This window comes from Trichechus manatus, unplaced genomic scaffold (assembly GCF_000243295.1).
Source record: "Trichechus manatus latirostris isolate Lorelei unplaced genomic scaffold, TriManLat1.0 scaffold00021, whole genome shotgun sequence".
In the NCBI taxonomy this organism is placed as follows: domain Eukaryota; kingdom Metazoa; phylum Chordata; class Mammalia; order Sirenia; family Trichechidae; genus Trichechus; species Trichechus manatus.
In genome coordinates this window covers 17,758,248-17,775,106 of record NW_004443957.1, presented here as the reverse complement: position 1 = coordinate 17,775,106, position 16,859 = coordinate 17,758,248, and the positions used below count along the sequence as shown (strand labels likewise).

At 34.8% G+C, this 16,859-nt stretch overlaps 1 protein-coding gene across 1 annotated transcript in view; it reads right to left on the bottom strand.

The window, feature by feature from the left end:
• The window catches only part of XPR1 (xenotropic and polytropic retrovirus receptor 1), a 259,105-nt gene that overhangs the window by 85,284 nt on the left and 156,962 nt on the right, over positions 1 to 16,859 (bottom strand). The window contains exon 3 of the mRNA XM_004372880.3: positions 5,708 to 5,809. Coding sequence (XP_004372937.1) covers positions 5,708 to 5,809 — 102 coding nt within the window. The remainder of the gene's footprint in view (positions 1 to 5,707; positions 5,810 to 16,859) is intronic.

The following is a 16,859-nucleotide window of genomic DNA, read 5'->3' as shown; positions in this document are numbered from 1 at the left end:
TCACTTGTAAAAAGAACATTTAGTATTTCAGCGAAAGAGATACGTATGTTTCATTCTATACACACAGGAGATGATTAAACATTTAATAGAACTACTAACTGGTACAACACTATACATTGCATCCAATTCTTTTTGTACAAAACAATACAAACCAATAATGAATAAATAAAAATAACCATATAGCAAGAAACTGTATAACAGGACTGTAAGAATAAGTATAATAGGAATCGTTCTGAGTAACTAGTTGGTCTTGCATTTATACTAAGCTTGAAAACATTTTATAGTCAACAAATAAATCTATTGCTATCATCATAATTTTCCTGCTTATAAAATGCCATGGCAATTTATTTCCTCCCTTCCTTCCCTCCCTCTCCTCTCTGCACCCCTTCCTTGATGCTTTTGGTAAAGAAAGGAAAAGCACATAACACTGCTGCGAGCTCCCAACATAATAACCGAAGCCATAAAATTGGGAGAGAACAGAAAACAAAAAAAAGGAAATTATCTAGAAACAAAGGAAAAGCACTTAGCTATTTAAAACATTCTAACCTACAAAAAGGCTTTGTCTGTTCTAAATGTGGAATATTAAAAGCAACAGATACATTCTAAGATTTCTTTTTTTTAAATGTAGGCACATAACAAATACTGCTTAGAAGCTAAGTATTTTGAAGGGAGAGAAAAGGCCAACTGGGTTAGGAAGAGAAAGATGCTATAACATGAAGTTACCACTATCTCTCACTAGAAAAGGATTACTGGTCAACACAAAAAAGGTTTCAAACACTATTGCCTTCAGGATTGATACTGTTTCTAGTGCTAGAAGAGACCTGCAAGATTTCTACTTGATTAGCAATGATTCCACCAAAAAGGATTTTTCTTTTCTTAAAATTTCCCTCTCCTCCCACGGTCTCCAAATAGTAAAAGGTTTTATCCATAAATCTAAAGAAATAAACATTTGTTTGCCCATTTCTTGTTAACCCAAAATATATAATAAAAAACAAAGAGAAATGAAATAACTTATATCAGGTTTTCTGAAATACTGAAGATAGCTTGACTCCTCACATGTGGAACCCTAGAGGACTGGGAATCAATCTGCTCATTTTACAAGCAAGTACACCGAGGCCTAGGAAATTAAACAGTATATTTAAGGTTGAAAAATCCAAAATGTAACTGGTAGTTAACAGAACTGGTATGAAAAAAACGGCCCAATTTGAGTAGCATTCATTCTGTGCTGTGTTTGTTTGTTTGTTTGGCTTTTTTGTTGTAACTAGACATAGGCACAATACAAGAGCATAGCATTTTGTTTAGGGTATTTAAAAGGCTCCAGTAAAAACTATGTCTTACTCAAAAACTGAATGGTAATAGATTCTTATTTTCAGTTCCAATCTGTCCTCAACCACCCTCTTTTCGCTAACCATTAAATAATCTGTGAGATACAGGTGGGTAGAGGTGGGTTTATGACTGAACACACCCCTGTATTATTTATAGATTTTCATGTGCCCTAGTGTCTGAGGATTGCACTCTACCAGACAATCTGCTTTGGTGAAGCCTAAATAAGGAGAAAAACGATACTGCCTAGGACAAATGCCAAATTCTATTTCTGTCCATCAGGTCTTCATATTACCCATTACTTCCAAACCTGGCAAAAAATCAGTTTGGAGATTATCAATTTGTAACTACTCTGTGATGACATCAAGAGACATAGCCCAATGGCCCTGACAATATACACAGAAAAAGGCAAGTCATTAAATCGTTGTGGTTGTCCGTTGCCTTTAATTCCAACTCTTGGCAATCTCCTGTGTGTACAGTAGAACTGTTCCATAGGGTTTTCAAGGTTGTGACCTTTCAGAAGCAGATCACCAGGCCTGTCTTCCGAGGTGCCTCTGGGAGTGTTCAAACTACTAACCTTTCGGCTAGCAGCGAAGTGCTTAACCCATCTGCGCCACCCAGGGACTCCTCATTAAATCATAGCCTTCCAATTTTCAATTAATAGCAAGCCTAAAATTATATCCGAGAAGTGACCAAGACACACATTCTAAGACACTACTTTTCAAACTGATGGTTGCAACCCAATAGTGGGTTATGAAATCTATTTAGTAGACCGTAACAGCACTTAAAAAATGACACAGAAATGGAAAAATAAAGAAAATAGAGTATATCACAAGTAGTACTAGTATTCTTTTATGAAAATATTTCTTAGTTATTTAAATACATTGCATATACATACACATATAGATACGTACAAACATACATAAAACACACATCTATCTGTACATGTGTACTGGGTCATAATGTATATGTTTTTTTTTTTTTTTTTACTGTGTATCAAATTATAAAAAAGTATGCACCTGCTACTGAGAGCAGATATATATTCTTCTTTGTAAACCAGAAAGCATTACCTGTTCTTTGTGATCTAAATTCATTTAGAGTTGGGCTTAAAGAACTTCCCCCCAAAAATCATAGTATAAGAAAAATACTAATAAACTTGACCTTATAATTTTATTTACAGCCCTAGATCATATCCAATAGCCTTTTCTCATTCTAAACATCCTTTTCCATTGCAAAATACCCTCCTCTTTTAGCATCCTCCTCCTTCTACATGATTGCCCGCTTCTTCTTTGTCTGCACTGCTGGTTCTTCTTTATCCTGCTAATTCTTAATTGTGGAAATTATCTTTGTCCTTGGAAAATTGCAATTCTTTCTCTACATTTCTCCCTTGTAGAAAATCTATCCATTTGCATGGTTTCAAAAAATATTTCTATGTTGTCTCTGCCTTTAGGTGCTAGTAATCTAGGGAAAAAGACCTGCATATGTGCCATGCAATTTCATGGCTCTGTGCCTTTGCCTAAACTGTTCCCTCTGTGTAGGAAGAAGTCTGGCCAAAAATGGAAGATGAGGGAGAGGATACAGAGTCAAGAAACTTGCTTGCTTACTTGTTTGTTTTTTGTCTGAAGGGAGTGACTTGCTAAGGAGACTGGACCAAAAAGAAGAGAAGTTAAAGATACATTTATTCAATAAGTCTTAGAGAAAATAATTACTAAAGAAGCTGGAATTGAGTCAATAGTTGTAGAGATTTGCTATGGACTGAAGAGGGATACCTTGTCCACAAAGACTGAGGGGAAATAAATAGGCGTGAGAATGGCTATAGGTTTTTTTGGGGGGGTGGGGAGGGAGTGGCAGAGATCTGCATAAGTGTTATTACATCATCAGGAGTTGATGGCCTTTATTTTTACTTGTAAAATAGAGGGTATAATAAGCATGATGGGGAAGATGGCAGGATTAGAGAACTGAGGAGAATGGTGTAAGGCTTAAAAAAGCATTACGGACACAGAAAAGGGTGCCGATTAAAATCCACAGATAGTTTTGAGGGCATAGTTAACTATACAATGATGAATTTATAATTGTTGCAATTTGTGCTGCTTTGTCATTTTTTTCTAGTGTCCTAAGTAGTGCTGAAGGTAGGCATTAAGAAGGTAAAAAACTGGGCTGATCCATAGCTGGAGTTTTGCTAGGCAGAAGCAATACACGGCAACGAGGATAAAGGTGTTGAAAGCACAAATGGACGAAGTGGTTAAAACAATTGATGGAAAAGAAGTAAATCTGGGAGGGCATGACAGACTGAAATAAAATGAATAAGTCAAGGCATTTGAGCTCTGTGAGATGGAAAGAGATGTTAAAGACTATGGGGGTAAAAAGCTTAAAGGCTGGGAGATGTGGTCATATTTTAGAATTTAATATTTTAGAGGTGAACAGTTCTGGGTAATGGATATGGTGATGGCAGTATGTATCCAAAGTGGAGTGGAACTGAAAATGGGCTGTCTCACATGGACACTGAAGTCATCCAGGGTGATACAAAAAATTAAGGTGGAGATTTAGACAGGGAGGCAGGTGTTTAAGCTCTAAATGAGCGACAAAGAGGTCAGTAGATGCAAAAAGTTAGGAGTGGCAGTGAGTAGAATGCTGTATTGCATACTGGATGCTTAGAAGAAGAGCCATTTTTAAGGAATATGTAACAATATTGATTTGCAAAAGAACAATGAGGAGCTAAGAGAAAGCTGGACTCAGCCTCTCATCTTCTAGTAGCTCTTTCTTACTGTTTTCCCTTCCCCCCACCTCCTATCTCCCACTATGTCAAAAAAGAGAATTATCAGCTTTCGTTTGAGAGGTCTGCAGAGAAAGGAAATGTAAATAAGATACTTCTAGAATCTGTGGACAAATTAGGGAAAAAAATCATCCTCTGAAAAAGAAGCTAGTAAAGTCCTTATAAAACTATTCACCCTTAGATTAACCTGCACTTACATTTGGTTTATGATTAGGCTAATAATAAGATTATAGTATTTCCAAAGTCTTTACCAAAGATGAGGATATAGTCTCATTTATCTTTATTGACAGAATAAAAAATTAAAATCTCCTTTAACAATATATTAACAGTAGGAATGTAATTTGCATATCAAATATAAGGAAAAGTATATAGAATACTTCTATATTTTTGATATTAAATATAAAAAATTATAGGGTAAGAATTTTTGTTTATCCATTATTTCTCAAGGAATAGATACATCTAATAAGTATTCTAATCATTAAGTTGTAAATTCAATATTATAACAGGGATTATGTGTAAGGTTTTTTTCTGAGTCTGGATGAAATGTCCCTCTGAATCTAACTCTAATCTCTATACTTTTGCCTATTCTAGGTATTTCATATTAGTAAAATCATACAATAATTGTCCTTCTGTGATTGACTAATTTTACTCAGCATAATGTTTTCAAGGTTCATCCATGCTGTAGCATGTATCAAGACTTCATTTCTCTTTATGGCAGAGTAATACTTTGCATGTATGTACCACATTTTGTTTTTCCATTCGTCTGTTGATGGACATTTAGATTGTTTCCATCTTTTGGCTATTGTGAATAGTGCCGCAATGACCACTGGTGTACGTGTATCTTTTTGTGCTTCTGCTTTCAAGTCTTTTGGGTATATGACCGGAAATGGGAGATTTTGTAGGAATCTTGATGCTGAAGATAGTGCTCTAGAGCAGTGTTTCCAAAACTTTTCATTATGAAGATTTATCAATAAAAATTCTGAACAAGTATCTCTAATATAATTATTTATACATTATTCATATGTGCTGTTTTACTAATATATATTGTATATATTACAACATACAAATATATGTGGGTATATAAACATATATACACATATATAAACAGAAAACTTAAAAGGGTCAGACATAAATCAACAGAAGTTCTAACATTTTCTTCTCGCACTCCAATGGCATCCTGTAGATTCCATTCTGGAGACTACTGCTCTAGAGAAACACATATGGAGAGACATAAAATTGACACAATTGACAGGTCAGAACTGTATAATTCAGCTCTGAATAAGATGATGAAATCAAGATTCTGACTCTTTAAATCTTCTGACTGGGCCGTGGAATGTGAAGCTCTAACAAGGTACTGCTTCACAAAGAGGCCTAGAAATCCTTGTTACTACAAGAGAATCTAAGCAATGACCACATAAGACTCAGATATTGAGATACCAGATATGTTACTAGCCCAGCTAAACAACATATCCCTTAAATGCAGTACAGCAAGGAAATCATGTCTCAATAAAAAAAAAGTTGACCAGAAGTTTAAACAATGCATGGTAGAATTTCTCCTTCCCTACCAGCAGAAAACTGTCTCTTTTATGTTATACCAAAAAGACCACTCACCTGAATAAAATGTGTTGATTTTGGCAAGTTCCTTTTCACAGGTTTGGAAAAACTTTTCTTCAAACTTGGCAAAATACCTCTTTACTGTGTCTTCATCTGTAACTGAAAGGCAAAGAAAACAATATTTAAATTTAATGTCTGAAGACCAATTAAGAAAACTAGGGAAATCAAAACTAAAGTTACTACTTTCTTAATCTTCAAAATGACAACTATATATGTATTTCTCTGAAAAAGGAACTGTGAACCAAATGGAGAAAAGACTAATCAAAGCCCTCTTCACAGGAACACAAACCACTCTTTATTTTATTATTATTTTTTTTTAATTTTATTTTGTTGTTGAGAATATATACAGCAAAACATACACGAATTCAACAGTTTCTACATGTACAATTCAGTGACACTGCTTACATTCTTAGAGTTGTGCAATCATTCTCACCCTCTTTTTTTAAGTTGTTCCTCCCCCATTAACATAACTTCACTGTCCCCTAAGGTTACAGACCATTCTTTAACTGAATGAGACTCTCTAAATCTCACTATAATAAATTTAAAAGAATTTATTATGGGTATTGCATTCTCATATGTAAAATAAAAGTGGTGTGACTAAGATGATCTCTTAGGTCTCCGTGATCTCCAAAATTCCAAGGCTTTATAATAAATGGTAAATAACTGGTGGAGAAAATAAGTATTCTATTGCTTTAGAAGAGGAAGAAACAATTGTAGAGGTGATTAAAGAACAAGATGTTGGGAGTTGAGCTGAGTAGGACTCACATAGGAGAGGCAAGAAAGAGTAGACAAAATAGTTCAGGGAAGAAAAAAACTACAACAGCGAAAGTATGAAGATGGGAATGTGTAAACTTTTTCTGGAAAAAGTTAGTTCATTGTTCCATGTTAAACTGCTATCTACTCATTTTTTCTTCAGTTGCACCAGATACAGAGAAAGAAGAAGAGTGGACTGATGAGTGTAAATTAGATAATGCAAACCTTCAAGGAGTTGGGTAGGTAACATAAATGAATTGAGCAAGTGGGTGACTGTGCAAGTATGGTGATAAATGGCAACTGGCACCTTCAGAATAAGGAGGTGTGTCGACTAGGGAAAACTGGACAGCACATGTCTGTCTGGTTAGTTGCTGCCATGTGGTAATATGGGGTCCATGCTGTCAAAAGAAACCATAAATCCAGGTATTTTTAAAGCACTGTGTTTGTCAATCAGTATACGTCTCTGTAGACAATCTACTTTGTGAGTCCTCTCATATAGCATAATGGTCTACCTAACCCCTGAGTACAGATATATGAAGCTTCAGGAACTCTCAAGCATAAAAAGGGATGTTTCTTGCCCAAATGAGATCTGTCTGGCCTCTCTAGATGTTAATCATAATATTATTAATTGTCCTGTTTCTGGCAGACTAAGCTTGAAGTGTCTAGAAAGAGTGTAGGTGCCTCTCTATCTCCCAGGTGGCCCAAATCTTAGTGCAGTGCCAGAAATCCTTAAGTAATCTACCTACCTAGAAATAAGAGAAATAGTATTTCCCTTAGTCTGCAATACACACACACACTCATAGTAGCAGAGGTAATATTACAGAAAAACAAAAGCTAAAAATGAGAAAAATGGGCAAAGGATCTAAATAGACATTTCACCAAAAAGGATATACCAATGGCCAACAAGCACATGAAAAGATGCTCAATGTCATTAGTCATCCGGGAGATGTAAATCAAAACCATAATGAGATATCACTTCTCTCCCACTAGGATGGCTAAAATTAAAAAAACAGAAAACAACAAATGTTGATTAGGATGTGGAGAAATTGAAACTCATCCATTACTGGTAGGAATGCAAAATGACACAGCCACTCTGGAAAACGGTATGGCAGTTCTTCAAAAAGTTAAATATAAAGCTACTACATGAACCAGCAATTCTACTCTTAGGTATATACCTAGGAGACTTGAAAGCAGCAAAATAAATAGACACACGTATACCAATGTTCATTTCAGTACTATTCACAATAGCAGAAGGTAGAAACAACTCAAATGTCCATCAACAGATGAATGGATAAACAAAATGTGGTGAGTACATACAATGGAATATTATTCTGCCATAAAGAGAAATGAAGTCCTGATACCTGCTACAACATGGATGAACCTTGAAGACATTATGCTGGGTAAAATCAGTCAATCACAAAAGAACGCATATTGTATGATTTCACTAATATGAACTACCTAGAATAGGTAAAGGTATAGAGATTAGAGTTTAATAGTGATTACCAGGGGCTGGAGGGACAGGGAAAGGGGGGAATCATTGTTTAGGTAGCAGAGAGTTTTTGTTTATGAGGATGGAAAATTTGGCAACGGATACCGGTAATGGTTGCACAACATGATTGATGTAATTAATTAGTTTTACTGAATTTTACGTGTGAAAAATGTTGAATTTGCAAATGTTGTGTTCTTTATATTCTTAAAATAAAATTTTTAAAAAAAGCATATTGAATCTATTCACTTAATTTGAATAACACAAATATAAAAAAAAAGAACACTGCACAAAAGCTTAACTTTTATTTGTACATACCTTCTTCTCTATTTCATATGCCTTTAGATAATATAGTATAGTATATTCTATTGATTGTGCAGTACAGAAGGTATGATCACTTTAAACTCCTCATATAACCTCAGCAATTTAGGCATAATAAAGATATAGTGTCCAAGGCCACTGAAAATTATTTTTTAAAGCATAAAGCAGGACATGACTTTTTTTTTTTAAAAGCTGACCTTGAGTTTAGAAGTTCCATGGCAACAGATGCTGCTCTTATAATAGCATCTTGCTATAGCTGATTTAAAATAGGAAGAGTCTATTCAATTACGTACATTTTTTCAATTTTATTCTTTATTGTGCTGTTAGCAAAGAAAAACAAAAACAAAAAATGGGCTTGGCCATATTTACTTTGCTTCCCTATTAACGGACACCTTTCACTGACATAAAATGGTGGAAATAGAAAAAGTTGTTCAGTGAAGTGATTCAAACATAGCTTCTGTTTTAATTTTCGCATATATTAATATTTACAGAGAAATTGTATATTCAGTGATATAAACTATTTTGAATATTACCAAGAACCTGGAAACAAAAAAAACTAAGCCTCTGAGAAACTAAACATATTTAATAAACTCTATACAATAAAGTATGAGCATTCTATCTATGAATCAATCTCCTATGAATTTTTCACTTCTTCACTTTAAAGCCTCTTTTTTCTAAAATACCAGGAGTCTGCTATCTAATTTTCTACTTCACACATAACTTAATAGCCATAAATTAGCAGAGAGCAGAATAAGGTTATAGCAACAGTAAGAAGTAATAGCTAACAAAGAGGGAAGAGGAAAAAACTATAAATAAAAAAAGGAAATATAGCTGAGAAAAATAAATGAAGGGCAATGTTCCTGTCCTCTCAGATTTAAAAAAGTACTTACTGTAAACTACTTTAAGTAGATTACCGGTAAAGAGATTAGAAAAACACAACAAAAAGAACAGAATAGTAAGTCCAAAAATAGATTTGGACATATATGGAGATTTAGATTAAGATAAAGGAGGCATTTCAGATCAGTGAGAAAAGAATGGATTATACAACAAATAGGGCTGGGTCAACTGGCCAATTATTTAGAATAAACTACAGATGGAGTTAAAGAAACAATAGTACAAAGTACTAGAAAAAAAACCAGTTTAATAATTCTTCATGGGGAAGACTTTCCTAAACACTACACAAAACACAGAAGCCATAAAGGCACTCTCATAAAATGAGAAAATTTCCATTCCACAAGACACCATAAACAAAGTTAAAAGACAAGAAGCAGACAGGGAAATATATTTGCAACATTTAAAATAAAAGATTCATGCACAAAATACAGTTCAAAAATTCTTACAATATTAAAAAGATAAAATGGGCAAATTAAGGCAATTCATAGAAAAAGAAATAAAATGGCCAATGAACAAATGAAAGGATGCTCAACTATTCTAGATACAACTTTAAAACAAGGAAACATAATTTTTCAACATCAGATTGGAAAATACTTTAAAACAGTGGTATCATTCTGGCAATGGTGAGAATAAATGAACATTCTTGACTCCCTACTGGTGAGAATGTAAATTTGTAAAGGCTTTTAGGAAGACAATTTGACAGTAGTTACCAAAATTTTCAATGTGCTCCCTGTGATTTAACAATCCTTCACATAGGAAATATATTCTAAAGGAATCTCTCTCCTCACAATAAAAATACTTACAAATATGTTCATGTACCATTATTTTTAATAGTGATAAAACTGATGTCCAACAATAGGCAAGTAGTTAAATAAATTATGATACTGTTATATATACTATTTAGACATTTAAAAAATGATATAAGACACATACTGGTATGGATGAAAAATCCCCAAGATACTGCTAAAAAAAAAAATTAAGTCACAGAAAATATACAGCATAATCCCATTTCTGAAGAAAAAAAAGTATGGAAATTAATATTCACATATGCATTTACAGATCAAATTGTTAATTGTGATTACTTCCTTCAAAAGGCAAGCAGGTATCAGAGGGATTTTTACCCTTCGCATTCTACACTTTTTTGTACTGTTTAATTCAATTACAATGAAAAGATATTCATAAAAGATAAATGAAGGATTATACTGTATAAATGAAGAATATTATTAACTAAAATAAAAAAAAATCACCTCCATGTCTTTAAATTATACTTAATAAAAACTAGTATAGCTAGTTAAAAAAAGTATCTGTATCAGAATTTAGAGATACATAGAATGATGAAGTCTTTCACTTTGATTGTGAATAATTGGAAAAATGTTGATTCGCAGAACATCAACTTCCGTTATAAGACACGTGCTGTAAACTGCCTGCTGAATAATTACAAATCAGTAACTCTGAATCAGAGGATCAGAGAATCTCAGCTTTCAGAACTCCATTAGCCTAATTCCTTTATTTTATAGGTGATGAAATTGTGGTAAAAAGACCCTAGATGATTTCCTTGTTTTTTGTTTTTCTTCCCTACAGTAACTCATTGTAGTTTCTTATTATAAAATAAAGAATAGATACACATTAACTATGTGAAAGTGATTATTATGTATTAACATGGGCTTAACATGTCCTGAATTCAATAATTAGTTACAAATGACTAAGCCTAATTCAAAGACATTTAGCATAAATAAGTACAAATCTTAGTAAGATATATCAGCAATGGTAGATTAGCATCAACAAAAAAGACAAAAAAAGTGAAAAAAATCATAATTAGTGAAGAATGACTCAGAAAACACTGCTGCAGCGATCTCTTTGCTCTGAGTTTAAATAAATATTAATTCAGTCAGATAAACTGAAAAAAGAGCAAGAAAGGGAGGAGAGAGACACTGATTTCTCTGTCAACTCTATTATAGTCTCATTTCTACCTCGCATATGTGGATGACAATTTCTTATCCACTCCCAAAATTACTAAGTTAACAGAAAATGGCTCTAGGAGTACTAATCAAGATAAAATAGTCTTACTGCACAGCAACCACCATCAAGTGCTTTTTACAATAACTTTCAAGAAAATTTTTATACCATAAATGTCATCTTAATTTCTCATGCAATCTCTGGGTTAGAAGATAAAAGCTATGCCTCTCAAAATGCAATTCTGTAAAACCACTACTACGTAACTCCTTCAAATCTGTTATATGTTACTTTCAAATTGTTACTACTAGCCTCAATTTTCTTAATTGATAACGTCTCTTTTATCTTTCTATGTAAAGGTTCCACATGGGCACATTCTTTGCAATGCTATCGCCATTCTTTGCAATGTTATCCACAATTTGTTATGATCCACACAGTTGAATGCCTTCGCATAGTCAATAAAACACACGTAAACATCTTTCTGGTATTCTCTGCTTTCAGCCAAGATCCATCCACATCAGCAATGATATCCTTTGTTCCATGTCCTCTTCTGAATACGGCTTGAATTTGTGGCAGTTCCGTGTAGATGGAATGCTGCAACCGTTCAGCAAAATTTTACTTGCGTGTGATATTAATGATATCATTCGAACAGAACAAGGGATTACTTTATGGTTTAAAATCAGAAAAGGTATGCATCAGGGTTGTATCCTTTCATCATACTTATTCAATCCGTATGCTGAGTAAATAATCTGAGAAGCCGGATTATATGAAGAACATGGCATCAGGAATGGAGGAAGACTCATTAACAACCTGTTATATGTAGATGACACAAGCTTGCTTGCTGAAAGCGAAGAAGACTTGAAGCACCTACTGATGAAAAACAAAGACTACAGCCTTCAGTATGGATTACACCTCAACATAAAGCAAATAAAAATCCTCACAACTGGACCAAAAAGCAACAACATGATAAATGGAGAAAAGACTGAAGCTGTCAAGGATTTCATTTTGCTTGGATCCACAATCAACACCTATGGAAGCAGCAGTCAAGAAATCAATCAACGTATTGCATTGGGCAAATCTGCTGCAAAAGACCTCTTTAAAGTGTTAAAAAGCAAAAATGTCACTTTGAGGATGGTATTTTCAATCGCCTAATATGCATGTGAAAGCTGGACAATGAATAAGGAAGACCAAAGAAGAATTGATGCTTTTAAATTATGGTGTTGGAAACAAATATTGAATATACCATGGACTGCCAGAAGAATGAACAAATCTGTCTTGGAAGAAGTACAGCCAGAATGCTCCTTAGGAGCAAGGATGGTGAGACTTCTTCTCACATACTTTGGACATGTTATCAGGAGAGACCAGTCCCTGGGGAAGGATATCATGCTTGGTAAAGTAGAGTGTCAGCAAAAAAGAGGAAGACCCTCAATGAAATGAAATGGATTGACACAGTGGCTGCAACAGTGGGCTCAAACAGCAATGATTGTGAGGATGGTGCAGGACCAGGCAATGTTTCATTCTGTTGTGCGTAGAATGGCTATGAGTCGAAACTGACTCAACGGCACCTAACAACAATAACAGTAACTTTTATCATTATAGTCCTACCCCCAGCAAAATGCCTGGTACACAGTATGTGCTCTATACATTATTTTTCTGAAATGAAACTGTTGAAACAATGTTAAAAAACTAAAATCATAAACTTCTTTGAAGAAAACATAGGGGGAAATCTTCAGAACATGAATTTAACAATGGATCCTTAGATATGACACCAAAAGCACAAGCAAAAAAAGAAAAAAATAGATAAATTGGACTTCATCAAAACTAAAACATTTTGTACTTCAAAAGATACTTTCAAGAAAGTGAAAAAACAACCCACAAAATGGGAGAAAACATTTGCAAATTATGTATCTGGTAAGAACTCTCACAACTCAACAATAAAAAACAAGTAACACATTCAAAATACGTGCAAAGGATTTGAATACACATTTCTCCAAAGAAGATATACAAATAGCCAATAAGCACATAAAAACATGTTTAACTTTATTCATCATTAAGTAGATGCATATCGAAACTATAATGAGATGCTACTTCATACCCACTAGGTTAGCTATTATAAAAAAAAACAAAACAGAAAATAACAAGTGTTGGTGAGGATGTGTAGAAATTAGAACATTTATACACTGCTAGTGGGAATGTAAAATGGTGCTGCCACTTTGAAAAAGTCTGGCAGTTCCCCAAAAATGTAAACAAAGAGTTAACATATGATCCAGCAATTTCACTCTGACATATACCCAAAAGAACTGAAAATATATGTTCACATAAAAACTTGTACACCAATGATCACAGCAGCATTATTCATAATCGCCCAAAAGCGGAAACAACCCAAATGTCTATCAACCAATGAATGAACAAAATGTAGTATATTCAGGCAATGGACTATTACTCAGTCATGAAAAGGAATGCAGCCAGTACATGCTACAACATGGATGAACCTCTAAAACATTATGATAAGTGAAAGAAGCCAGACACAAAAAGTCATATACTGTATGATTTCATTTATATTAAATGTTCAGAATAGGCAAATCCATAAAGACACAGAAAGTAGATCAGTGATTGCCAGGGGCTGTGAAAAGGGGGCAATGGGGGATGACTGCCAGTGGCTACAGAGTTTCTTCTTGGGGTGTGCTGAAAATGTTCTGGAATTAGACCACAGAATTGTACACTTAAAAAGGGTGAACTTTAAGTCACGTGAAATTATATCTCAATAAAAAAGATTTTTTAAACTCCACATTTAAACCTGTAACAGAAACATCTCATAAATTACAGACTTCATTTATTTATTCAACAAATAATTATTGTGCTTATTTAACCTGAGACTTGAACCTAAAGAAAAGAAAGAACAAGGTCAAAATGGTTTCAAACAACAGAAACAGCGTATTAGGAAAAAAGTGGCATGCCTGAGGAACTGCAAGAAGCCCACAATGTGACTAACAGCAGGTAGTGAGATGAAGGAGGTAGGCAAGAGCCTTTTCAGGCAGGGAGGTCATGTTAAAGGGTTTTACTCTAAGTGCGATGGAAAGGTACTGAAGGATTTTAAGGAGGACTCTAAATAGTATAATTAGTTTCAGTTTTATTAAATGATAATTTAAAATAGCATTTCCTAGGAAATTAGGTATGCAGACAAAGGAGAAGAAGAAGAATTCCATACTCAAGTAAGCAGAGGAAATACTAATATAAAGAGTTAAACTGTTTCCTTTAAGGCAGTGGTTCTCAACTACGGAGAGTTTTCCCTTCCAGGGGATATCTGGCAATGTCTGGAGACATTTTTGGTTGGGAGGGTGTTACTGGAGTCCAGTGGGTAGATGCCAGGAATCCTGCTACATCGTCTACAATGCCCAGGACAAGCTCCCCTCACCCCCCACCCCCACGCCAAGACTATCCAGCCCAAAATGTCAACCGTGCCAAGGCAGAGAAACTGCGTTAAAGGCAAATCTGCTAATATGTACCCATTACTCTAAGAGAAGAAGATTGTATATTGTGTTTCCCGAAGTTCTCTAAGAATACAAGCCTTCCAGGGACAGTAGGGGTAGAGTGTCAGGGGGAGGATGTGAAATGGAGTGAAGAGTATCTATTAAAATCTCCAGTAACAGTATTCTGGGCAATGCCAGTTTGAGAATTCCTAGCTTTAATATTATCTCTACCACCTCTTTATGATTTTATTATATTCCATACACAATAATTTCTATGACTTCTTAAGTTTCTCTTAACTCATAAAAAAGAGACGTGATGAATAAAAATTAAACATGTGACTAAGCTCCATCAAATAGAGGAAGAATATTTAGCACTACTGGTTTCATGCTTTTAAGAAAAGAGGTGTGTTTGTGTTTAAGAGTGTCACTTATAAACTAGGAATAACTAACTTGAAACCTTTTTTTCCAGATGCTAGTTTATCAATAGATGGGTAGATGAATTATATAATGCACACGGCAAAGAAGATCACAAAGATATAAATGTGACTCTAAAATCATTGATGCAGTAGAAAGAGAACTAAATTGAGAGTCATTTCATTCAACAAATACTGAGTCCCTCCTATGCACTAGGCATAGTGGCAGGTGCTAGGAATACAATGCGAAGCAAAGTGTACTTAACCTCGCCCTCACAGACATTACAGTCTGAGGAAACCAACTTTAATAAAATAATCACAAGTATACAAACTATAGTATGGGTTATGAGAAAAAAGTGAAGATCAAAACAACAACAGCGGACCTCATCTAGTCTGCAAGGACTTGGGGGAAGGGAGGTACGGGAGTCTAAGGATAAGAAGGTATTCACTAGAAGTGGTAGAAGCATTCCAACCAGCAAGAACAGCATGTAACAAGATTCTATTGAAAGAAAGGGGCATGGTACATTTGAGAAACTGAAGAGAAGGCCCATGTGACTAGAGTCTAGGGAGCAAGAAGAGTGGTAGAAGTCAAGGCGAGAGAGGCAGACAGGGGCCTGATCAGGTATGGCCTTGCAGAATAAAGGACTACCATTCTTCCTAAGACCAATGAGACTTCTTTGAAGAACTTTAAGCTGAGGGATGGTGTGATTAGATATGCTTTTTACCTGAGGGGATATGGAGAGGCCAATTAGATGTAGCAGAGTAGATATCAAGTGAAAAATCATGTTAACCTGAACTAGTGTGAGAAGGCAGTGGAAATAGAAAAGAAGTGGAGAAATTCAAGAGAAAAATGGGAGAAATTCAAGAGATATTTTGGAGGGTAAAATCAGTAGGCTCTGGTGACAGACTGGATATGGTTCTGTTGCTATTTGGATTAGCTTGAGCAAGCGACAGTCCAGCACTGCATTTTCTCTTGGAAAAATGAGGGCATTTGAATACGCAATCTCTAAGTCCTCTCCTAGCTCCAAATTTCATATTCCATAATTAAAGACACTAATTTCTGCAAAATAATTCCAAATTCAACTAGGCTTAAGCTATTCTAAACAAAGTTTTCTGGTCTGAGCCCATTTCGAGGTTTTATCATTTGAGGCTTAACTAAACGTACTTTTAAAATACACTTGGCAGACTACCTAAACTAACACAAACAGAGGTAGAACAACTAAATAAACCGATAACAAAAGGAGAGATTGAAAAGGTAATAAGAAACTCCTAACAAAAAGAAGCCCTGGCCCAGACAGTTTCACTGGAGAACTCTACCAAACTTTCAGAGAAGAGTTAACACCACTACTACTAAAGGGACTGCAGAGCATAGAAAAGGATGGAATACTCCCAAACTCATTCTATGAAGCAGGCATAACCCTGATACTAAAACCACGTAAAGACACCACAAAAAAAGAAAATTACAGACCAATATCCCTCATGAACATTGATGCAAAAATCCTCAACAAAATTCTAGCCAATAGAATTCAGCAACATATCAAAAAAATAATTTACCATGATTAAGTGGGATTTATACCAGGTATGCAGGGATGGTTCAATATTAGAAAAACCATCAATGTAATCCATCACATTAATAAAACAAAAGACAAGAACCACATGATCTTATCAAACAATGCAGGAAAGGCATTTGACAAAGTCCAACAGCCATTCATGATAAAAACTCTCAACAACATAGGAATAGAAGGGAAATTCCTCAACATAATTAAGGGCATTTATACAAAACCAACAGCCAACATCATCCTAAATGGAAGACTTTGAAAGCATTCCCCTTGAGAACAGGAACCAGACAAGGATGCCCT